Source organism: Lytechinus variegatus, chromosome 11 (assembly GCF_018143015.1).
Source record: "Lytechinus variegatus isolate NC3 chromosome 11, Lvar_3.0, whole genome shotgun sequence".
Taxonomy (NCBI): Eukaryota; Metazoa; Echinodermata; class Echinoidea; order Temnopleuroida; family Toxopneustidae; genus Lytechinus; species Lytechinus variegatus.
Window position 1 is genome coordinate 7,293,238 of NC_054750.1, and position 25,385 is coordinate 7,318,622.

Genomic DNA, 25,385 nt, shown 5'->3' on the forward strand with positions numbered 1-25,385 from the left:
ATACTGAGCAACTTATTATTGTACTATATCTGATAACAGGCTCTGATTTTCATCAATACATTTTTAACTATTTATCATAAAATGCTGTAATCTATATCATTTACATCTATAATGTACTATTTATATTCTAAAAAATTCAGTTCAATTACAGGTGAAATTCTTGGGACTAGGGAAATTTCAAGAATAAATTTGGAGAAAAAAATTGACTTAGAAGAGATATGCAATTTTGTGGATAAAAAAAATATGAGTTCAGAGAACACACTGGTGATTATTTAACTCTAATATGGATGGCATTTTTTTACAAGTTCTAACATGAACTAACTTTTTGGAGTACATATGTATTAGACTACATAAATTCTTATTCACTATTTCAAGTCTACAGGCTCTTTATCTTTTCAAACATGTAAAAAGAAGGTTGATCGATGCCCTAATTCACATGAAAAGGAAAGCTGTGCAATCCTGTTTGAGCTACCCTCAGCAGACAGAAACATATCGACCTAAAGCTGCCAATTTGCATACTTGATGTACTTGCAGTTTTGACAGTGATCACCCATTTGCAAAGTCATCTGTGACTAATCAAAAAAGAGGGTAACACCTAGGATAGGTTACATTCAGTGGTCCAAAATTATTATTAACTAACTTCCTAAGGTGACATGAACAGGTACATTACAGACAACAATATTTAAAGGGGAATTTCATCCTGATAAATAAATTGATTTTGATTGTGCAGAAAAGTTAGATTGGTGAAAGTTTGATGGAAATCCATTATAGAATAATGGAGTAATGAACTGTTAAAGGTTTGGTTTCAAGACATCACAAACAACCAGCTTCACTATATATTGTGTGATGTACGTATGTAAGTTCTGAAAGATGCTGTTCTCTCTCAAAAAATAGTGTGAAGTTTTTTCATTTGTGTGTTTAAAATATCACCAGACTCATAATTTCATACCCCCTTCTATTCTAAGAATAATATTATTTATTCATCAAGTTCCGTTAAAAAATGGAACTCATTGAGTTGATATCACATGATAAACATGTAGGGGGAGCTGCTTGCATAATTATGACATTACAAATTAAAAAAAACTTAAAATTTCATAACTCTCTTATTCTTTGATGGATTGTTATCAAACCTTTCAACTTTTCCTCAAACTTTTCTGCTTATATTAGAACCTACTTAATATAGATGTGGTGAACTTCCCCTTTAAGTTCCACAAAACACATACCACACTAAGTTTGTGGTATGTTTGACAAATATGTACTCATTCTGCCAATTATTTGCTGAGCAATGGACCATCAACATGAAAATTAATAGCGTAACATTTACAATGACTGTAACTGTCAACCTGTTACTGTATAGAGTATTACTAGTTATTGGGAAATATAAAATTGAAAATTAAGGAGAAACACAGAATCTTAAATCTCAAATCTAAATGTTTCAAAACAATGTATTTATTTTTGAGGATTAAAGTGGATTGGAAATATGAGCTGGAGCTTTGTATTTTAGTCAACAGGAAAATAAAGATATACATGTAAAGACAAAAGACCAAAATAAAAGAATTACCAGTTCCATAAGTTTTTCATGAATCTTATGAATTCAATATCAATATTCAATAATCCTAATTTATACATAATAGAAAGGCAGTAAAAAATAATACAATAATTAGTGTCCAAGGTTCAATTTCACGAAAAAATGGACATGCAAAGATAGACTGTAAGTTGATCTCATGCCATTCACCAGTAAAGTGCGTGTATGGTACACTTCAAGGTGTGTATTCAAACAGTCGCCAATCATATTGACTCCACCAACAGTTATATTCAAAACCCATAGGCCAGTCATTCAAAAAGACCTTTGGTGAAAAACCGCAAAAAGTATTTTTCATTCATTCCTTCTGTTTGTTGACTGTTCTTGAAAGAGCAATTCAATTATTTTGCCCTTTTTGTTGACCTCCATACAGAGAAATTAATCCGAATGTCTGCATTTTCCCTCCATTCAATCCGTTTCCTTTCCGTGAATCTTTGAAAAGATTATTCTCCTAAGGTTGTGCGCATACCAGATAAAAAAAAAAAAAAAGTTAAATGTAGTGGGGAAAATTTGTCAAAAAAGTGAAGCAGACATATTTAGACCATATCATTATTTTCATAAGATTAACAAAAATTTACTGAAATTATAAATTTTTCAAGCTCTTTTTTATTTTTGACGTGGTTAAGGGAAATCAGATCAAGAAAGTAGATGAGAGCAGGGTCCAAGTAAATTTTGAGGTGGATTATATCTGCCCTAAAGATCAGATTTTGTATTTCCCAATGGTCCCTTTTAAGGTTTTCAGAGCTACATGTAGTTCCTCAATCCTTGCTCTTACATGTTTTCAACTGTAACAATAAAGGTACTAGTACATGAATGTCAGCACGATGGAACTTTCGTAAACAGTCAGAACAGCGATGTGAGAGGGAGAAGGATGGATCTCCAGGCTTATACCAATGACTACTTCTGACTATGACCAGACAGAAATACTTGATGGATAAGACGATAAGTGCCCCCTGGATTTATCACTCCTATGTGTATAACACAACAAAATTTCAGGAAACTTTCATGGGTCATATAGAATGATGGTAAAATATATTTCAAAACAAATTTTCTAAATAAGCTCTTTGCAACCATGGACCTATCATGTTGCAACCATGGTAATAAACTTTTCTAACAACATTTCCCTGCTGCACAGCTCACAGTCATTCCCAGGCAACATTTCAATAAATCCAGGTCGACTCTCATAAATTCAGTTATATTTCCATCATCTTGGGGACTACGCTTCATGACCTTATAGATTAAGGGACAATGTTGGTATGTCAAGTCCACATAGTGAACTGTGACATAGAGTTATGGTTGTCATATCACATTATGCAGGTAACATAAAATCAAAACATGAAAGTTCAAAAAGAAAATTGGGAGCAACACTGAATTGAGAGTATTCATACTTGACATAATGTAGGCCTATATACAAAATTATGTTTATATTTAAGCAAGTTCAATACAACTGTATACCCAATGGTACTAAATACATGCAGGCCCTATAATAGTATAGGAATGACTAAGGAACAAAAATAACAAAAATTGTGAATTTATATAGATGTACATGTATCTTAAAAATAAAAGGTAAATGAAAAAGAATACATTAAATAAATCAAATGTATCCATAATAAACACAATTAAAAAAAAAAGATGAAAAGCCTTGTTTTAAAGGCAAAAAATGAGATGCTTTAGTGTGACTTATAACAAATATATTCAAATGCAAAGCCTGTTCCATTTCTATAGATTGAAGAGTATTTCATCTTTTTCATTCACCATGGTGAATCCACAGTCATTTGCAATGCGCAAATCACACATTGGGAAGTAGAGATCTTTTCTGGAGGAGGAAAAGGAAAGAGGAAGTCCAAGGTTGTCTATTCACAAATACACTTTGAAGGTTTTCTATTATAATGCAGAGGCTTCACATACTGAGAGAATTCACATACTACAAGTAGGCATAGATGGAAGAATGTCAATGAAAAAGAATTGATGTTGTGAAGAACTCAATTGCAGTTAAATGTTGATAAGCCTGCAATGTATGCATCTGATATTTATACAAACTATTTTTAATACCAGATTTCTATCTAATAGAATCAAACAACTGAAATAAAATCCAATATTTGAGTCCTAATCATCCAATCTTGTATATTTCACACGTAGATGCAATCAAACTGTCAGATTTAACGATCAAAAGGATTCTTATCTGAAAGTGTATACCGGGACTTCCTCTTACTACTTTGATGAAGTTGTATAGTGATGCCATAGAGACAAACAAAAATCTACAATTATAAAGAAAAAATCATTAATATTCATAAAATGCAGCATAGAGACATGATCCTGTACAGAAAGGCAAACAGATTCTCAACTGAAGTTCAGTATTCTGAAGTCAGGTTAACTAGGCCATGGTCAAACTCAGTGCTGAAATTATGGGAAGCCAAAAATGTAAACAAATTGGTTTTCATTGCAATTTGCATCTTTCTTTTGTTTACCATGAACTTCCCTTGTTCTTGAATGGTGAAGACAATTATCTTATTAATAATTCCCAGTCAGGTAAGAATGATTTGAGAGTCAAATGAGCTGATACATTGAACTTCTATTGTTAAGATATTTATGTCACATTTGGCTATCCATAGTTGAGTCGCAACTTTAAACCAGAATTTGAATTTGAAACCCAACTTCAGAATACAGGCCATATTCTTTATTGGTCAAAATAACTGGTCAATGTGTTGGTAAATATGGGTTTGACCCCCAAAATTATCAAAGACAAATGTGAACTTAATTATATCAGTATTTCCTTTTTTCTTCTTAACATCAATATTTTGGGCCGGACACAATATCAGTTGAGAGATTGGTTATTTGGATCCATCAATTTTTTTTTTAAGCAAAGTTGGTGACTGGTGTGTATATTGTTGGAAATATTGATGTGGCTAGTCTATTGCAACATATATTTTCCCATTTGATTACAATCAAAGTTCATTCACCTAAATTCATCAAGGCGAGACTAAGAATGATCCTTGCTTGAACTTTGAATGCACTTCTAAAATATATCATCGTTAAAACAAGACAGCACACATCTTCAGGTGTGGGTGCATGACTGACTGCAAAAGAGTTGATGAATAGATGACTGGGATTCATTAAGGTGTGAAGAAATGGCTAGCGAGGAATGCATTGGAAAGTAAATGAAGCAGATGCATGAAGGATGGCTCGAGAAACATGAGAGTACTTAGAAAATGATAGGAATCGTACCTGTAGAAGTCATACAGTTTAGCATAGTGACTCATAGTCGTAAGATTTAAACACTTGATCAATGTGATATTGGTTGATCTGGAATCACAAGGGCATGTAGAAGACTTAGACAGTGAGGATGGAATAATATTAATGAGGCAAGTAGAACAAGGTAAAAAAAAATGATGACACTTGGGACTGTACCTGTGGCACATAGAGTGGTGACTGGTAACTCATATTGTAAAGCATACACATCAAAACACTTGATGTCATTGTCAACAGAGTATGAATTTCAGTTGATTCAATACGGGTTTAACAACAACAAAAAAACCTAACTCAATTCATAATTTTCCGATATTCAAGTAGAAACAGGCAATCTTTGGCAGCACTTTGACATATCACTCTATAAAAAGTTAATATCCATGTTTGTAGGCATACATGTACATATAAATAGTTGGCCTTAGCCATATCTGTCAGGGTGAACTCTCAAGTAAACAAAACATGAATTTCCATATACATGCATAGGAAGGAAATATACGTGCGACACCAATCGATATATGATGTTTTGTGAAAACTGGCTCCACTATTCACATTTCACAAAACCTTCTTTCACAATTCACACTGAAGTGCCATCTCTATGAACGAAGAGGTGAAAGAACCCTCAGATATTACTGTATCAGCCTATAGTGAGGGATTGATGAATTGGTTGTGAAAGTTCACCCCTACTCACCATAATGAGATAAATTCATGCAAGTGTGAAAAGCACAACTTAATAGGATGAAAAGAAGTTTATAAATGAAGTAGATGGGATTAATGGGTAGAGCACTGTATGGGTAATCGGAAATGACAGGTGTATGCTACACAATATATTGATGAACAATAAATGATAAGTAGCCCCATGATACAACAGTGCCATACTATAGATACATGCATGTACACATTCATGCTGACAACATGTTGCGCTACAGGTACATGTACATGTATGTACATTTACATGTACTTTCCTGCTATTTTAGTCCATGGTAGGCCTAAGGCTAAGACCCCTGTTACATCTGAAATTTTCCTACCCGAGACCCGACCGAGTCCACTTGCAACCTTGACTGGATTATTGGTGGATTAACTTCGCGAACGGACCGAGTCCGAAATGTGGTCTGTTTACATCACAGCGTTCACTCCTCCCCTATCGGTACGGTTTCGAGCGGTATCCGAGCGGTATCCAAAGGGCGCTCATGATCTAGGCTCTGAATAATTTGCACGCGCTAATTGAAGTTGTTGCCGACCACTTCCAGAGAGAGTCGAAACGACTCTTTATCTTTATCTTTACCTTTTACCCGAGATTCTAGAAGAATGCTGATGATCCCAGCAGTCGTTGAAGATATGATCGACTTGAAAAGACTTTATAAATCACAATTCCCATGTCGCATGCCGCAAAACATTAGAAGAACGACGGGGCTGGGGAGGGGATAGCGCGCGCTATGACGTAATTTGACAGCTGGCAAACAGACCGAGATAGGTTCGAAAGCTTGTGTGCGTTTACATCTATGAATCGGTGGACCGGGGCCGGCCCGATACCTACCCGAGACTACCTCTGGATGTGGTCTCGGGTAGGTTCGCTAAAAGGTGGCCCGAGGTAGGTTTGGGATGTTTACATCTGATTTCTTTCCGACCCGAGGTAGGCCCCGGGCCGGCCCGAGGTAGGGAATCTCTCAGATGTAACAGGGGTCTAAGTGATACAATCATTGCACTATAATTTGTTGTGGCTGGTGTACAGTTTACATCAGAGTAGCAGAGACAACATTCCTGCACATCTCAGATTCGTATTGGTCCTGTTTCATGATAAAGACTTATTAAAGTATTACAAATGCACAGTTTCTGTAACAAATTTACTGTCAGCCAATCAGATTGAAGGATTTCAGTAGCTTTTAACTGCAAATTGATTATAACAAGTTTTATGAAACAGGTCCCAGACCACAAATGATCATCTACCTCTGAAGCGTTTACCAAATCATTTTTTTTGTATTGTTATAATTTTTATTACTCTGGATATCACCCAATATTGGAAGATATTTGCAGGTTAAAAAAAAACATTGAAAATAGACAAGTACTCTTAGGACGAAAATACATGTAGGCTTTCTCTCTTGACAATTGGTCCTGTCTACTTCTGTCCAATTTCATAATTAAAGGATGGAGAAACAGACCTAGCTAGGGTAAGCATCCTGAAGGTATATTATGGAAGGGAACATTATTCATGGCAAAGCAATTACTGGTGATGACAGACGATGATCTGATATGATATAAAGGTGACCAATCCTTTGGAAAGTCTTAGATTTGATGGCCTATGATTCATTGAAGTTTGAAGGCATCTATTCCTTCCTCCTTGAATGCTAGACTTGACTGGGAAGTGGCTCTCTTTATTGGGAAGGATGATGAGATTTTACTTGGGTAGATAGGAGCTGGAGAGAGAAAGGAGTTTTTCTGAAGGGGGGTGGGGGAAGAGAGAAAGATACAGCAATTTTCTTCCTATATCAAACTTGTAAAAGCTTATAATATAGCCCTTCACCCTGGCACCCTACCAGTGAGAGCACATTATGCCAAAAATATTTCATCAGTTATTGAGAAGTTTTTGGCATATTATATTAAAACTTGAATGTCCTACCCTTTTTCCCCAACAAAAACCCACCACTTCCAGAAAATATTATTAGTATTTATCAATTCATGATTATTATACTTGCTTAGCACTTGACACTTACTTTATCAGTTAAGTCCTTACAATCTCTACTGTAATGCAGCAATAATTACCCTGGCTTTAAATGAACGTAAGTAATGCATACCAGAATTCTAGATAAATTTTACAGCATGGTCATTGTTTAAAGTGTGAAAAGGGGGCAAAATTCCATTAGAGAAGCCAAAAAAGATGAATGCAAATTGATCATCGTTATCTCTGACTAGGCCAGTGTAGCAAGGCTAGAACCTAAATGACATCTATGACGTAGCTCGCTCAACAGTGGATGAGTCATGATGAAGAGGAGATAGATAACTTCCTCATTAAGCTCTTTATTCATCACGGCTACAAAAGACCTATACATGTAGCATTCCATAGACAGACAGCTTTGTGTGAAGCGATTTGATACATGCCTGTCAGTTAATTAAAATGAAAGCTTGAATATGTGAGCCAAAACAACCCAAATCACATTTGTATTGACCCCCCTCCCAGCTTTGAAAATAAAATCACCTGTTGTGAACCCCCAGTCTCATTTTCAGTCAAAAGTGAATATTAAAGTTAACATTTGTGATCTTGGTCTAACTTCTCTGCCTTTTAGGGCATTATTTTAAGTCAAGCATGATTACAAATTTATTACCTTCATCGCCGTCGGCAAATGGATACTGGAAGATATAGGCATAGGCCTACCTGATGAAAATTTACTATCTACATAAAGATTCATATCACTTCAAAGTTGATTTTGGTGATTAACTGAAGTGAAGAGGATGGTCTACTCTTGACAAAAATGGGTTTTAAAGATTTGTGCTGTATCTCTTTTTGGGTGTTTTTATTTATTTCATCCCTGTACAAGTACAATTTGTTAATCATATGCTTCCTTTTCAGTAAAAAAAATATACAGGAAAAAGATCCTTCTGTTACAACTTTCCCTGCAAAATACATATCATTAGAATGCAAACATGACCCATTTCACACACTATGGAGTACTAGTCTGAACTTTTGAATGTGATTGCTCCCTTGAATGGAGGACAGAGGGGAGGTGAGCAAGAAGAGATGATTCATTGATGATGAGAGGAGAGGATGGAGAATTTCAATCAATTTCTTCTTGGCTCCATCTTCATAAAGCAAAGGAGTTACCAGCACTGGCAGCTCCTTGATAAAGCTCTTTACCTGAAATTGCTCTATACAAGGATGCATTATTTGAGGTGATGTCATCATGGATTGAGATGAAATTCTACCTTCATTTTGAATAATACCTCATCTATGTCTCACTCTCTCCTCCTTGATATTCTACATATACCCCCCCCCCCCTCTCTCTCTCTCTTTTGATTTGATTGTTTGTTTTTCTGTCTCTCTGGGTATTTCTAACCCTCTTGTCCCCCAATCTCTATTTTTAATTTCTAAATTACTAATAATTATTGCTGAAAAAGTTTTTTTTTTTTTTAATTATATATGAAATTCAGAGTGTGAATAGAATTATTACTTTTCAATAATTTACAGAGTATCAAGCCTGTCAATTACATTGTAATTGTAGTACACTTTTAAAGGGTTTAATAGGAAGCTAAAACCTTTTATACATTAACACGTAGGCCTACCTGCCTATGTGACTATACTATACATGTAATATACATTAGTCTTGAGGAGAAGAAGTATATTTCATTATATTAAAAGTCATCATCATTGCGTCCTCAAGACTAGGTATACATGATGTGCATGCTCTTGATTCTGTTTCTACAAGGGACAATGCACAATCAGTTTAAGACAACAAACAGGTGAATCAATTTTATGAGTAACTTGAATATTTGATGCAAGCCTGAAAACAGACAATGACAACCTAAACAGGAAATTGTTATTGCATTTGTTCTATGTATAGATGTAATTGTACATTGTGCCAGGTATTTGACTTTTCGATACAATGAATGGACTTGACTTTTTGACAATTGTGTGGTAAAACCAACACACCTTGGGTCCCTCAACACAAACACAGACACCTACTCCAGGAGTTACATTGTACTCTCATAACATCAGGGTAGCCGACCCTGTGTTCAGACTGATGTCCGAGGGGTCCGTGGAGTCTCATGTTCTACAACCAACCTTCTCACCAACATGTATTACATGTTCACACAATGAGCTGTGACCAGCAAAGAGAATAAGCAAATTGTGGACATGGTGGTCATGTGACACGTTAATGGGTGTGAACACAATAATTTCCTTACACAGCATTCAATGAAAAACAACCAAGGTGCATCTATTTAAATTAAAAGTCTCTCTCTTCTCCAAAGTTTGTCTCCGAGCCCCTCATATTCGAGATGGAAAGGGTATTTTGTTTATGATGTGATTTTCCTTTTGCAATAGGCCTACATGCATATGCTTGCATTTGTAGGACAAAGAAGTATTATATCAAATATACAGTATAAACAAATGAATACATAATGGCCGGGGGGGGGGCTTAAAGGAATAGTGTTCTCTATAGGGCCGTCTGCACCATCCCGAGTTTTCAAATTAGTGTGCTTTTTCTGATCCGGCAAATTATCCCGATCTGAACAATCACAAGATTATTTGCAATGGAGACGCAATTATCGTGCTAGTTAGTAGGATTAATCTCGAGATTGCAATCCCAAGTCAACTTGGGATTATTTGCAAAATAGCGCGCTATTTTACGAATTATCGCGCTAATTAGTAGGTGCAGACGAACTCGGGATTATTTATTCACGGCGTCAGACCATAATGCATCGATGCCTCGCTCGAGCAGGAATCGCTCTTCTTGCGATGATGGAGACGGGGTTTCTTGAATCTCGAGATTAATCGCGAAGAGGGCTGATCGGGATAAAATCTCGAGATTGAGCAAACTCGGGATGGTGCAGCACCGCCTTATGAGACCATGACTTTCTAGATAAAGATTGGAGGGGGGGGGGGATTCTCAGAGGTGCAGCGAATACCCATCCCTCAGGTAATGGTGTGAACCTAAGATACGTCAACAACCCAGAGGGACTGGACCCTAAAAGTTCATTGTTCTGTGCACTTTTGCCCTAGCCAACACCAATAAAACGGGTGTCAAAATTCACATCTGTCTGTCAACGAGCTGGAATGATAATGACGCGCACAGTTCAATCTGCATAAGTTCTGCACAAGATGGGATGTGTTTTGGTCCCTGGAGTAAATTGTTCAGGCATCACCAGCATTCCCCTTTGGGAATACATGTAGGAATATGAAAATTAGACTTGCTGATGAACAGATTGTGTGAACCTACAGGTACATTCCCCTACATCTAGCCTACATGTACATGTATGTATTATTCATGGATATCTATAACTCTACATTTAAATGTAATCAGATTACAAATTGAAAGTCAAAATAAAAAAAAAGGATTATCCTGTGATAGGAATGATCTGTATGTAAAAGAAATGGAAATGGATTGAGGTGTTTTGTGCAAAAAAGGTTCCTCTTTGCTGCCACAAGAACCCTATTCTTCTTATTTCTTTTTTTTTCATTTCCATCATAGGCCTACATCATTCAAGATTGTGGAAGCTAATCCTTCACAAATTAAATGAAACAATCTATTGGAACAAGTACAGATACTGTCTATTAAACTTTAACAAACAAAAATCACTTCCATAATCTATCATATTAAAGCCTACATGTGTATAGAGTGTACAGTATCCTAAAAGGTTAAAGTACAACTCTCATTAAGATTATACGATGTAGGAAAGCTTTGTTTTGCTACGAATAGTGTTCAAATCACTTTGTGTCAGATGTCCATCAAGAATTTCCTGAATGAACTCTGTCACTTCCTTTTGGTTTGTTCTGAATTCTTAAGTGTAGTGCAACAGCCCAAACTTGTTGGTTGATTATAACTAATTTTACTTCAGTTATTTCCATCAACAAGAGTAGAGTGTGAAAGTGGTGCTATTGCTGGGGAACTTGACTAGGGTAGAAGGATTTTTTAATTTCTTTAATATATTCTTTCAACTTTGCTTGAAATTGACAATTCAAAAGTAAACTGCAGCATAATTATCGAGTTGGAAATACCAATATTATTAACCTCTTCCCAAATTCTTTTGTATCGTTTTTAAAAAATTAATCAAATTTACATGTACAATTTGTGACATAAATAGTTAAATGTCAACAGATGAATGGTCGTTCATAATGGCATTTTTTGAGGCAACTTGGGGAATATACACTGCAGTGGCTGGCCTATTTTTGCAGTGAAAATTTAGGTTTCGTCTCCCAAATGTTGTTAGTTGATTTCCATGACAACAGGGAAAAATGCCATTAACCTTTCCATAGGGGAACATATATTTTCCGATCAGGGGAATAGAAATCACATCAAATATGTTGAAAATTTCTATAAAAAAAAACACAAGTTGGAGCAAACTGTGAAGTGATATATGGTGAGATGAATAGATTGAGGTCTATTTTTCAAATCCACTTTGACATTTACAATATCGATGCTGCAATAAACATGTATGTCTTGTTCAATAAAACCCATGATTTCCTTCTTTTGTATTTTTTTATCTTTTAACATTATTTTCAAATTCTCTTCTTTCTTATTAATAAGGAATATCTATAAAATCTTGAGTTCTATATGAATTCAGCTCAAATTTATCTGTCAAACAATAATGATCAACAAAACACATGTCACTGCAATCACCAACATTCTACATGTAAATTGCAGGGATATAAAATAAATCCAGGTATGTATACCAATCAAATTGTGAATTTAGTTTTAATTCTAAAGATTCGCTTTTAAATTTCAGAGGATTTATATTTGAATCCCTCGATATTAAAAAAAGAAATAGGATTCAAACTGAATCCCTGATTTGATTGGTCCCTACAGTACACTCAGATTTATTTCAAATCCATGCGCTTTAGAGTGTACCTTGTTGAAATCACCTTTCATACTTGTGTCATTTGTACTAATTTCTCAGCACCATCATATCCATAAAATACATCATCCACCACATCACTCAACAAACATTGTCAAACAACAAAAAATATTTGTCAGTGCCTTTCTTCTGTCCCCAACTCTACATAAAAATCCAAAGCAAAACCTTCTCTCGATATTGCCCTTCCCTGTTAAACATCCTGCTAAATATATCACACCCTCGCCATACAGCATGCATCGTCACTTACTTGATACCACTTTTATCGGTTTTCCACGTCCCTCTTTTACCATCTGTCCTCTGTAATGAATTGAGTATATCCATTCCTGCACAATCAGAATATGAAAATAAATTCCATTACTAATGTCTGTTTTGAATGATAGAAGCATGTGTGTGTGATGATGCAAATGTTTCACAGAATTTAAATTGAAATGAACGATGACAATTATGATTGAAATATGAGACTTGGAAATACATGCACAATGATGCCCTGAGATTTTTTTTTTTTGGGGGGGGGTGAGAGCATTATAATGAAATGATTATGACAAAATGATGTACATGTACTTGTCCCAAACTCACATTAAAGAGTTATTGTTTGAATACAAAACATTCCAAATTTAGTTAAGTGTAGATTAAGAATTGACAACACTAGTTTCATTCAGGGTGCCATTTGAAGTCAGAAGGCTGTGATCCTTTAGAAAAGAAAGAAAAACTTTTTTTACATCACTTTGCTAGATCATAATTCAGGCTTCTGTTAAAATAGTGGCATTCCTAATCACCAAAACTTCTTTTTTCCATGAAGGCTAAGTTAAGAAATGGGTGTGGAACTGTGGATCACGCTGTTAGTGCATGATCACTTTTGTTAACATTGAACATGCTTTCAATATTAATCAAAGCTCATTAATATTCTATGAGGTAGGCAAAGGCATGATATAAACTATCTATGAATCAAAATCAAATCCATTTGAGAAGGACAAGAAATATCACGCGAGTGAAAGATGCTACACCCCTGAATGTGAAGCAATCCCTGTACAATCATATAGAGGTATCATGAATAATACAATTTCATCAAAGTGTGATGACAATCAGAATTCATTTGTTTGTTAAAAAAGCAAGACAACATCCTTGGGGAAACAATTTTCTCTAAAAATTCATGATTTTATCAGCAGAGGTCACCACTCCAAATTGATGAATTTAAATGATATAGTCGTAGCTCAGTTATAAAACATGCAAAGAGGTGAATTTATGTCATAGTAATTAGTATGAGTATCTATGAGTATAAATAACGAAAAAAGGGATTGGAAAAAGTGTTACAATGGAAAGACATTCAAGAAAGGACTTCATGCCTCATGGACAGAGTGAAAATGGAAAAATGATAATCAATGAGATCTTATAAAATGCTCAGATAAAACGAGATAGAGATAAAAGGGGAGGGGATGGGAGAGGGAGGCAGGGTAAAAATTCACTAGGGGCCCCCTGGAATGCTCAAAAGAGCCCTGAAAAAAATACCCCTGGAAAACCCCTGATCACTGCTCATCCAACATGCAGTAGGTTGTAAAAAGTAGCCCTCGAAAATAAAAGAATATATTCGCTTGGAAAGAGGAAAGATTATAGAGAGGCAGGGAGAGAGATATAGGGGTGAGAAAAGAGGGAAAGATAACGAGAAAAACAAAGAGACCATACAAAGAAAGACACACAAACATAGGAACAGAAAAAAAAGTAAATAGCAAATGATTTGAAACAAAAGGCAAAGAAGAAAAATTGAAATAAACATAACTAATTCAAAAGAGAGAGAGAGGAAAAGATGTAATATAAAAAGGAGATTAGAATTAGTAAAAAAAGATTTGTTAAAACATAACATACACATTGAAGGGTGGAGTGGGATAAGATTACAACATTGACCTCGAAAGAGTTTGGACAGGGTGTGACATATTAACATATTGAATTTAATCATGAAGATTAAAACAGTAGATAAGCTCACTTGCTACTCCTAACAGTATGCTGCTTATCTCGTTTCATTGCGCAGATTAAAAAGGAATTTCAATGAATTTGACAGATGTTACAGCATTTAGTAAACAAGGGAATGGCTGTAAATCAAATATGGCAATAACTTGCCTCACTGGTTTTGATGGCTTAGACTGCTTTTGACAACATTGGTGTTATTTTCTATTAAAACTGTAGTTACTAGACAAACAGTAGACACAGGTCCATATTCCTAAAATGTAGTTTAGTTTTAACTCCGGTTAAAGTTGTGGTTTAACTTTGGATAGCCAAACGCAACACCAAACTCTAAAAGTACAATTTCAATTCATTGGTACATTTTGTGCCCAATTCAATTTCAATTCACTCATGACTAGGAATAATAACCATGATATTTTTTCTTCATCTTTAAAACATGAGGAAAGAATAGAGTGAAAATAACAACCTAAACAAATTTGTTTACATTTTCAGCATCACATTAAAGTTTAGCGCAGAGTTAGACCATGATCTATCATGTCAAACTGGGGCGGTATTCTGAAAGCTCAATTAGCGGTCAATTAGCGCTCAATTAGCATTTTGGTATTCTGAAAAGTCACTTAAGTGCCCCTTTCCTTATTTGGCAGGGTTGCGTTGCGCGCACTTGCAATACTACGCGTTATGACCGCGCGAAGACTTAATTGAGTAGTTACGAGACTTTTGGTATTCTGAAAAGTCTCATAGCGCTCAATTAGCGGACTTTCCAGTGGGGAAAGATAATGGTGATAAGAGGTCCATTAAGTCTCACCATATCTTGCTAAATGTTGCTTTCATTTCGTATAAATATCATCAAATCGGTTTAATACTAGGAGGAAGGAAGAGAATAAAGGAGAGAGCTAAAAAGGGAATAGAATAAAGGGGGGAAAGGTGGTGTATAGAAACAAGTAAAATAAGGAATAGGGCCTAGGGACTATATTTGGTAATAAATAAATTAGAAAAGGGGGAAAAGGGAGACAGAAATATTTGTGTAAGTTATAAGTAAAACATGACTATTATTTTTCTATATTTTCTTTTATTATTAGCATCATAAACTATTTTGTTTTTGCACACTTTTTTTTGACAATAATGAAATTGGCAAATCACGGCAGATGCAGCAATGTGCAGGAGTGAATTAAACCTTGTTTCTGACAATGAAAAAATAAGCATAGAACCCTTTAGTATTTAAACGAATATAGAATAAAATACAAAAGAAAAAACAGTGAAGTGATGCCATCGTTTTCTCCACCTGTAAAAACCTATGTCATAACGTTTGTACATCAAATTTCAATAAAATTTCGGCTTTTTTTAAATTATGCTTGTTTGATTTTTTAAATATGTTTATTCAAATTTTGTTGGAGAAGATTTCTCATATAAATGAAAAGTATGTAGTTTTTAGAACAAGTAGGAATTAAGTTAAAGAAGACCCATCCCCTATCATGGCCCCGAGACAGAGGCAAATAAAATATTGTAAAAAAAAAGAAAAAGAAAGAAAGCTACAAATGGATTCAATGGATAGGGGGTTGTGAAAATCAGAACGCGTTCGAAAAAAAGAGAAAAGCACAAAGGTACAATAAATGAGAAAGGGAAAAGACAACAACATAACGAACCTCTAATCTCCGATGCAAACATGCTTAAGCATTATTTTTCAGCAAAAATTCTTTGTATCAAGATCGTGGTGCAGTGCACCTGCAGCAGCCGGGCGCTGCGCTGCAAGGCAGCAAAGTGAAGAGACACTGCGCGCTAGGAGAAAAATTTACGTTGTAAGAGCGCATTTGATTGGTTAATTCGGCTCAGTAGGGGAGTGGCCTAAAGGGACTTAATTGAGCGCTAATAGAGTTTTCAGAATACGAATTTGGAGGTACATTAGCGCTCCATTAAATGGGTAACTTAAAAGGATATTTAAGTGGAAACTTACGAGACTTTTCAGAATACCCCCCCTGGACTTTAGAATATGGGCCTGAAACTCTGACATGTAATCCATATTCTAAAAAAAAAATGCTAAATTATAATGCCAATAAAATCAAGCAAATTAGTAAAATTAAGAACAGATATTAACCTACTTTACAAAATTTATATCAGCATGATATATTTCAACAAAATTTATTAGGTTGATAATGGATTTTACGTTTCTTTGATAAACTTACCTATCCTTCTTTCCTGGTTCTTATCGACTAGTAACTGATGAATACGCTCTTTTAATCTATTTACTTCTCTTTCCTTCTTCTTCAGATCATGCTTGAATTGAACATCTCTGTGTTTTAAGATTCCCTCAAGTTTCCTCATCTGTCAAATATTAAACAAAAATACAGGTTTATATGAAGTCATTCATTACATTTCATAATTTACAGTAACTGTTTCAATGCAGAAGACTTACAGGCACAGTATAAAAGTGCTGCTAAACCTCAACATTCAAACAATAGTAAATATGCACAATCCATTTTGCAATCATTTTCCTGCTATCAGTTCGAGAATTGAGATTAAAGTGCAAAAAAAATTATCACTTTTATATCAATTTTTCAACTAAAGTTGAAATCTCTTTCTGTAATCTACAAATCATACAAGTTCATGCAATGTAATTTTAACCATCTCTACCAAAACCAAAACTCATTTTAGCCCTGTAATAATCTTGTCAATTATCCAGGGGGAGAGGTCAAGCTTTGATTATACATGTAGTATGAACTATGATAGTCAAAGCTGTCAAACTAGAATTTTTGAAGTGGATTGTTGGAACATATATCATAAAACATTCCTAGACAATCAGGTAGATGTTACAGAGTACAAGCACCTGCAAAGCACTGAGTGTAAGCCCTGTTACCATGGCAGCGGCAACACAGGTAAATTAACCAGAGCATGGCAGAGTAAAAACATTTTACAATTAATGAACCCTAAATGATGCAGTGAATGGTTCGTATATAAAGCTAAAAATAGTCCTTGTATCAAAGGTAACCTGGGGAGCGTTTCATGAAAGGACTTCTCACACTTTTACAAGTCCTGTTTTATCTCACATTTCCCATAGCATCAGTGCCTCTAATTCTAAGCCAATCTAAATCAAGGAAAAGTGTCAGATCTGGCAACTTTTCAGATAAAGATGTCCATGAAAAGCTCCCACAAAGCTCATATCTTCCAAGAGACATACACTGTAGAAGCTGTTAAAACTTCCGTTTCTGAACAATTTTGTCCATTAACTAATATTGCTCTGCTTCGCGAGCACTTGGGAGTTGGGACATATCAGCATGAGTTTTAATAGTGAGCCAAATCCTTCAAACTACTTGCTACAAACAGTATCAATGTTACCAAAAAATAAAAAAGTAATTGTACATTATAAAACTGATGTACATTTCCCTCTGTGAAACCTGTATACATACAGTGTATTTCTGAGAATTATGTACTTGAAAGTATAACTTCCGAAACTTCTGAACTACAGTATGCTTGTACAGTTGTACTGTACACTACATGTATGTACCTATTTATGTGTAAGAAAAATAAAGTTACATGCACAATGGAGAAAACCATATCTACATGTATTAAAGTATTACTTATTCCCTTGTAGTCTCATTTGGGGAACCAAATCATCCATTCACATTTTACGTTTTTAAAAAGATTTTCTGTGCACTGTACAATCCATAAGGTGAAATCAATGGACAGTTTAAAAGCTGCACTTTCAATACATTATACAGAGGCCAGTATTCTGAAGTCAGGTTTAATTTAGATGACGGGCTACATCTGTGCTCAAATTATGGGGAGCCAAAAGTTCAAAAATTCTGTTTATATTGCATATTTCTTATGTTTACTATTTTGTTTCCTTTTGCTTTCATAATGAAGAAATATACTTCAGTTATCATTCCCAGACAATTATGAACAGTTTGGGTGTCATATGAGTTATTAAACTGAATGTGTACTGTCAAGGATTTGTGCTCCAATTGTCTCTCCATAGTTAAACCACAACTTTACACCAGGGTTTAATTTAAACCCAAGTTCAGAATACGGGTCAGAATGTTTCTAGACACTACACCGAATGTGAGACAAAGGAGCAGCGACAATGAGAACATTCAATACCCCATGATGTAATGAAGGGTTAAAACAGAGCACCCTTCCCTTGTGGTCAACCCCCACTGCTCTGGGGGGACTGAGTCACTCACAGCTGATGTCCCATCTAACAGGTTTGTAACAGCGGGAGGGGGGCATGATGGGAGATACTAGGAGATCACAGGAAGTCTAATGCTAATGTTGCAGAACGGCCATGCGTTTTATGCATTGCTCATCGCAATGCATGGTCCCCTTGATGTATTGACAAGCAACAGAGACTTAAGCTATCACTGTGCCTATTTGTTTAAAATCTTAGTACATGTAGATCCAACATTGAATTTATTATTAAGATGAACAAGTAAATGAAAACAAAAGAGATGATGTAAATCTAATGAAAGAGCTCTTTTCAATGATACAATTTACTCCAAGCTTCCATCATATTCATGAAATGAAGTTTGAAAATAATTCTGCTCCAGTCAGACCTGGTCTATTGTTCCATCATTGCAGGTTCCTATTACTTCTGATTTGTTAGTCATTTTTTGTTCGGATGTCTGTGTGAATGTCTATCAAAATGATTCCCCTATGTGCTGTGTGTCCTATTGCTATGATTTGAAATACAGGGGCGGTATTCTGAACATTGTCTTATCTCCATATTTTATCTTATCTCAGAGATATGACAAAATCGGTATCCTGGTGGATGTCATAACTTTTGTCACAAAAATTGTCATAAATTTTGTCTTATCTCTTTGGCGCGCACCAAAAATACGCGGCTTTAATGCGCGTAATCCTTTTATACAAGCAAAAGATATGAGAAAAGTTATGACAGGGGGTAGCAGTCATAAATTTTGTCATATCTTTTAGCACCAAATATCCCGATACCCTGCCGACTGAATGTCAAGCATATAACGATATCATTTAGATTAGATTGTGGTATTAGTTTCACTCATCATCCACGACAATTTTTGAAATTATTTTTTCATGCTACAATTTATAGTTAGGCCCTACATATTAATTTCTCCTTTTTTTCTCTGTTTTCCTTATTTTTCTACTTCTCCTCTAAAATCCTTCACAGCTCCCTGTCTCTCTTTGTAATTAAGCGCATCAATATTCACGTAGTTGCGCGATGCCAGAAACTGTTTTGGGGATAAGCCCTACCTGCCACGGGGCATTCCTATTGGCTAGAAGGGCTCCCACTTGGAACTTCCGAAAAGATGGGCGGGAACTTTGAGAGATATGACAGGGAAAAGACAAGATTCAGAATACCGATTTGTGACAATCATAGCGGTGTCACATCTCGGAAAGAAATGACAAAATTTATGACAGTGTTCCAGAATACCACCCCTGAATTCTAACTATCTCTATCTAAAAGCTAAATTCTGTACAAGAAAAAGTTAATTTATCAGTCAGAGACTCTCTTTCACCCTCTCAATACTAATCATGACATTCAGTATTTTTTGCACATCATGCATCTACATGTATGCTTTTCTCAACTGAAAAATTTTTCATATTAACTTGTATTCAATTTCTCCCAAGCCTACATGCATTAGACTCCTAAAGCTGTTAATGTAGTACCCAAAGTGATGAGTTTTTTATATGTCATTCCCTGTGGCTTTGTGGCACACAAGTACAGGTGTATTCAATGTTAATTACCGACCAAACATGACTGTGCATGAAAGTATAAACTAGGTCCATTCTCACCAGGAAAAAATCAAATAAAACTCACAACAGTGTAAACTCCCTGAAAATAAAGGTATACACCTGTACATCAGGGGTTCTCAAACTTTTTCCTTGAAGGGCCAGATGAGACTCCAAGTAAACCTTAAAGGGCCAGGGTGATGTGGATACTTAGAAAAAAAATGTGCACGAAGCGCAGAGAACCTTGCGGTCGGGGTCCTAGATGCTCTCTTGTGCAATCTGGCCCTTACTTTGGGAGCATTTAATCCAACAAATTTATACCAGTTTCATACAGAACGCAGGCAAAATTAGAAAAGATTTCAAAATACAGCGAGTCAATATTAATGATAACAAAATTGTAGCACTTTGTTGAAAGGAGTCTAGATTGTACCTATACATATCTGGTATTGGGGAGACAGATAATGTCTTGAGGTATCAATATTTTTTGTAGTCAAAGTAGAATGAATAATGGAGCATGTCTGTTGTATACTCCGACAAGGGTGTCAGTCTCCTATGGGAAACGTGACAGTCTGTAAGCAACAAGTTACTTGAACCTTGGCACAATTAAAAGGTGTAATTGCTAGACGAAGGCACTGGTGAAAATGTTCACTGGTCAAGCAGGGGCCACGGAAGCGGGAAGGGGGGCTTTTTCCAAAACCATGTACAAAAACGTAAAAATGATCATATTATGATTGTGTAATTGTTTGCATTGCCAGCCTCCCCCCCCCCCACCAACCAGGGCCCCTGTCAAGGTACTTCCATACGAGATAGTTCTTTAAAATGCTCATTGTGGAAAATGCACTTTCGCACAGGTGTGTAGATCCAAACATGGTGAGAGCAGCGCAGGTCATCTAATAAGAAAGTATATCTCACAGACAGAAAAGACTCCACTTTACTTTTATTACGGTTAGGTCTACATAAATACACAATGTAATCATATTGAGCTATGTTTCGTAGTATGACTTAAAGTGATTTAAAAAAACCCAGCAGAGTCTCGCGTGGCGGGATTGTGAAGCTCCATGGGCCGGATCCGGCCCGCGGGCAGTAGTTTGAGAACCCCTGGTATACATGTATAAAGACTTTTTTTTGCATAATTTGCTTCTTGGCAGGTAATTTGGTGAACATTAAAGAATATGGCCTGTATTCTGAACTCAGATGTAATTTGAACTCTGGTTTGAAATTATGATTTAACTATGGATAGCCAATTGCAAAGTTTTAATTATCAGCTCATCTCATACTCAGGTCATTCATAACTGTCTGGGAATAAAAACTGAATCAATTTACTTCAATATTGTAAGAGGCATACAAAGTTAACAAAATCTTGACATTTTTGGCTTCCCATAATTTTACACAAGTGTATTAGACCATGGCCATTTCAGTGTGGTCCAATCTACAAACTAAAGATTTAGTGTGAACACCACTTGTTCCTCCATTTCAAACCTCGTTGCAAATGAAAAACCATTAGGCTATGCTCACATTGAAAATAAAAACAATGAATTTTGCTCATCTGAATGGCAGTTCAATGGATGTCTCACCTCATCTTTCTGGCTTTTAAGCTTGGACTGGGAGCTCTTGAGTTGTAATGTCAGCTGCCTTTCTCTCTCCCCTTGAGATATATTCTCTCTTTGTATCTGTTCATGCTGTTCTTTTAATCTTGAGTGATTAGTCTGTAAGTGTTCCAAGTCACTACTGGTTCGCATTTGCCTGAAACGAAGATTAAAGACATTAACACATTCGTTTAAAAAAACAATTATTTAAGATTTATTCATTCCATTCGATAAAAAGATACAAATTTACATTCAAATTTACGAGATTTACCTATTACATCCAAGTAAAAACAGGCATTGATTTTACTAAAATATAAAGAAAAATAATCAAAGGGAAAAGATCAGCTTCCATGTAAAAGGTGAGATTTCTAATTTTTATTTTTAAAAAATAGTATTAAAAGTATTTAGAGTATGTCAATGCCCATCATTCATTTATTTACATGATTTTCTATCATTTATTCTATTTTTTTTTCATTTAAACCATACCAACTAAAACACACCAGGCTACACATCTTAATTCATGTGTATATTTATTATCGATTGATTATTCTATTTCCAATACCATCCATCAATTGTACAATATAAAATCAACAATATTTCATGGCAATAACACATGTATAACACATGTATTTGCATTAGAGGGGACAGTTACAAATAAGCACAATGGCTTAAAGAGAAATGCCAGTAGTTGCAGTAAACACTGATTTCATGAGAAAGTCTGTTAAACAACACTTAAAGGGGAATCCAACCCAAATAAAAACTTGCTTTTATAAGGAAGGAAAAATCAGACAAGTTGATAGGTGAAAGTTTGAATAATATTGGACAAACAACAAGAAAGTTATGAATTTTTAAAAGTTGTAAATATTGGTAATCACTATACCCATGGAGACTTCAAATTGGCCGCATATGGGATGTCATAGTGATGTAAGGCAAGGACTACTCTTCCATGTACTCCAATACATATTATGGCTAAAATGTAATTTTTCCCAAAAGTTTTATTTGAATTTATATTTTTCTTTCATGAGGACATAAAACAATATACTACCTGGATTATATTTAGATTACTGCCCCAGGGGAATGAGTACTTAGGAGAAAACCACAAATCCCTGATAATAAAGTACATGGCCTATGGGAAAGTTGTCCTTGCCCCTTGTCATAATTTACTTACCCAGTTGCCAATTTGAAATCTACATAGTATTAGTGATCTCAATTTTAAAGAAGCTATAACTTTCTTATTGCTTGTCCGATTTCTTTCAAACTTTCACCATTCTGTTTAATTTATTTTTCTCCTTCCAAACACAACATTTTATGGCCAAGGCTGGATTCCCCTTTAATTGTCAGCATATCATCAAGGATCCAGATCTGATACAGTTACATAAACTGAACTTTGTGAAATCTTGAAATCTACGCTGAAAATGTTCACACTGAAGATCACCAACACAGATAAGCGCATGTGGGACAGTGTATTATTATTGCTCTGTCGTGCCCGACGCTTGACCTGAATCCTATGCTTATTTGCTAATTTCTCAGCAATTACACAATTTCTTCCACAGTGTACGAACTCATTTTGATATCGTTACCAAAACTGGCATTTACCTTTAAGAAAAACCTCAGTCAAAAAAAAATATTCAGAATGTTAGGCAAAGATTGAAAGCTGAGCTCTAAAAGATCCCTTTTTGATGTCACATATTTCCTAGTTACAAACAGAATCTATTAAAATGAAGTGTTAATTTCATTGTCATCCAGCTCTTCACGGCATTATTTCCAGCAAAATTAATGACCAATACACCTCTAAAATTCAAACTTACTTTGTTTCTAAATCTTCATGTTTCTTCATACTTCTTTGATGTCTCTGTATAAGTTCATAGGCACAGTTAACAAGCTGAACAAGATCAAACTGTTCTGGTTTACTCCTATCTTTACTGGAAGTTGAAGGCTTGATGAAGAGAGGAGGGAAACCAAGTGCTGTCAATTCCTGGAGAAATTGAAAAATAACACATTTACATGATTTCAAAGATTTGTTCCATCATCACTGTATCGAAAACAATGTACATGTTTATAAGTTTACATGCCACCATGCTTCAAATGACTTTCCTTAGGTTGTATATTTCTTGTTTATTTGTTTTTGTCAAGGTTTGTTATTGATGCTTTTTTGGGGAGGGGGATGGGGGCCTTTACTTTTTCATTAGTTTTTTATAAATTAATCTCACTATTCCTGCTTCAGTACTACATGTACATGTATGTCACATCAACTTGTACTTTGGTTATAAGTCTAAAGCTCCTTCATTGTCTGAGATGAACAAATAAAGTACTTTAATGGTGCTGAAATGTTTTAAAAAGCGCAAATTTGTAAAAATTTAATTTGCTTCTTAATAAAGAATTTTTCCTCTCCTACACTGTATATATACACTAAAACTTTTTTATATGAAAAAAAATCACTGAAAAAATAAAAATAGTGAAAATGTATTCTGTATCCACATTGTACAATGTAGCTCCAACTTCCCTGGTATTTGGGAAGAGACTCTACACCACACTTCATTGGAATGCTATGATCATTGTATGAATGTTTGGAATAATGTTGAGTATTTTGGTGGTGTTGCTACAGGTTATCAGGTATCGTTTTACATACATGCCAGGGCCGTCACCAGCTTTTTTTCTAAGGGGGGTGCTTTTTATGAAAAAAAAACACAAAAACACAAAAAACAACGTATTAACTCAATTTCATGCAGTTATATAGCCCGCCGGCCAGAATGGATATAGAAAGTACATATACTGGTCAACATGCCTATTATTGTTCCTCAATGCAGTTTCGGTGTCTGTGAAGGATACTGGCTTACCATTGCTAGATGGTCATACAAATGTACTGCCTACTGGTCAACATAGACGAGGTTGGCCAAAGCCATTTTCCGGGGATGCATATTAGCAAATCTATTATCTTCTCTGTGTCATGAGGATGGTTGTAATGGATATGTATCAAAGCTAGGGAAGACAGCCGCTCCATGCCCATTGTTGCTCTCGTGTAATGATTTTTTTTAATTTTTTTTTTTTGTTTTGTTTTTTTGTTCTGAAGGGGGGTGCGTTCGCACCCTCCGCACCCCCCCCCCCCCCCCCCCCCCCGGCGACGGCCCTGCATGCAGACTAAATAGTAAATACTCAACAGCATGAGGTGGGTGTAGTCTGCTATGCAGACTCTGAATGGCTCGTGAGGTGGGATCTGCTACTGGTTTGCGAAGCAAACCAGCCTGGAAGGGCGAGCGTAGCGAGCCATTTCAGAGTCTGCTTCTTCTTTGGAAATCTTGTTCCCACGGTCAAAATAAGTCCCACCCACCCAAAATTTCAGAGAGCTTTCATTGGATAACTTAATCTGTCTATCAACCAAATTTTAGGACCCCTGAGGAGTATAGATAATCCCCTACTTTAACCACAGAGCCATGAGCAGGGTTATTATATAATACCCTGGCTCAGGCCATCAGACAGTGTTTACATATGACATTCCACTGAGCAGCTGCATGTATGGCTCCATGGCCCAAACCAATACATTTCATATTATTATTGTGTATGCATGGTAGTGGATAGATCTATGATAGCTCTATGGTATTATGGTATTATCAAACACTTTTCATCATATCAAACTCATTCAATTCAATTCAATCTTTATTTCACAAATAGGATAAAAATACAAGGAAACATAATGCGATTAGATAATAAAAATAAATTGCGTGGCTTCCCATGAAGGTAATATAACCTGTGAGGCT

The 25,385-nt window shown here is 35.6% G+C and overlaps 1 protein-coding gene across 1 annotated transcript in view; it reads right to left on the minus strand.

The window, feature by feature from the left end:
* LOC121423773 (afadin- and alpha-actinin-binding protein A-like) overlaps window positions 1-25,385 on the minus strand; it is a 64,964-nt gene that overhangs the window by 21,411 nt on the left and 18,168 nt on the right. The window contains exons 4-7 of the mRNA XM_041619260.1: window positions 23,439-23,605; window positions 21,619-21,787; window positions 16,528-16,666; window positions 12,639-12,714 (exon numbers count right to left, since the gene is read on the minus strand). Of these exons, the coding sequence (XP_041475194.1) occupies window positions 12,639-12,714; window positions 16,528-16,666; window positions 21,619-21,787; window positions 23,439-23,605 (551 nt within the window). The remainder of the gene's footprint in view (window positions 1-12,638; window positions 12,715-16,527; window positions 16,667-21,618; window positions 21,788-23,438; window positions 23,606-25,385) is intronic.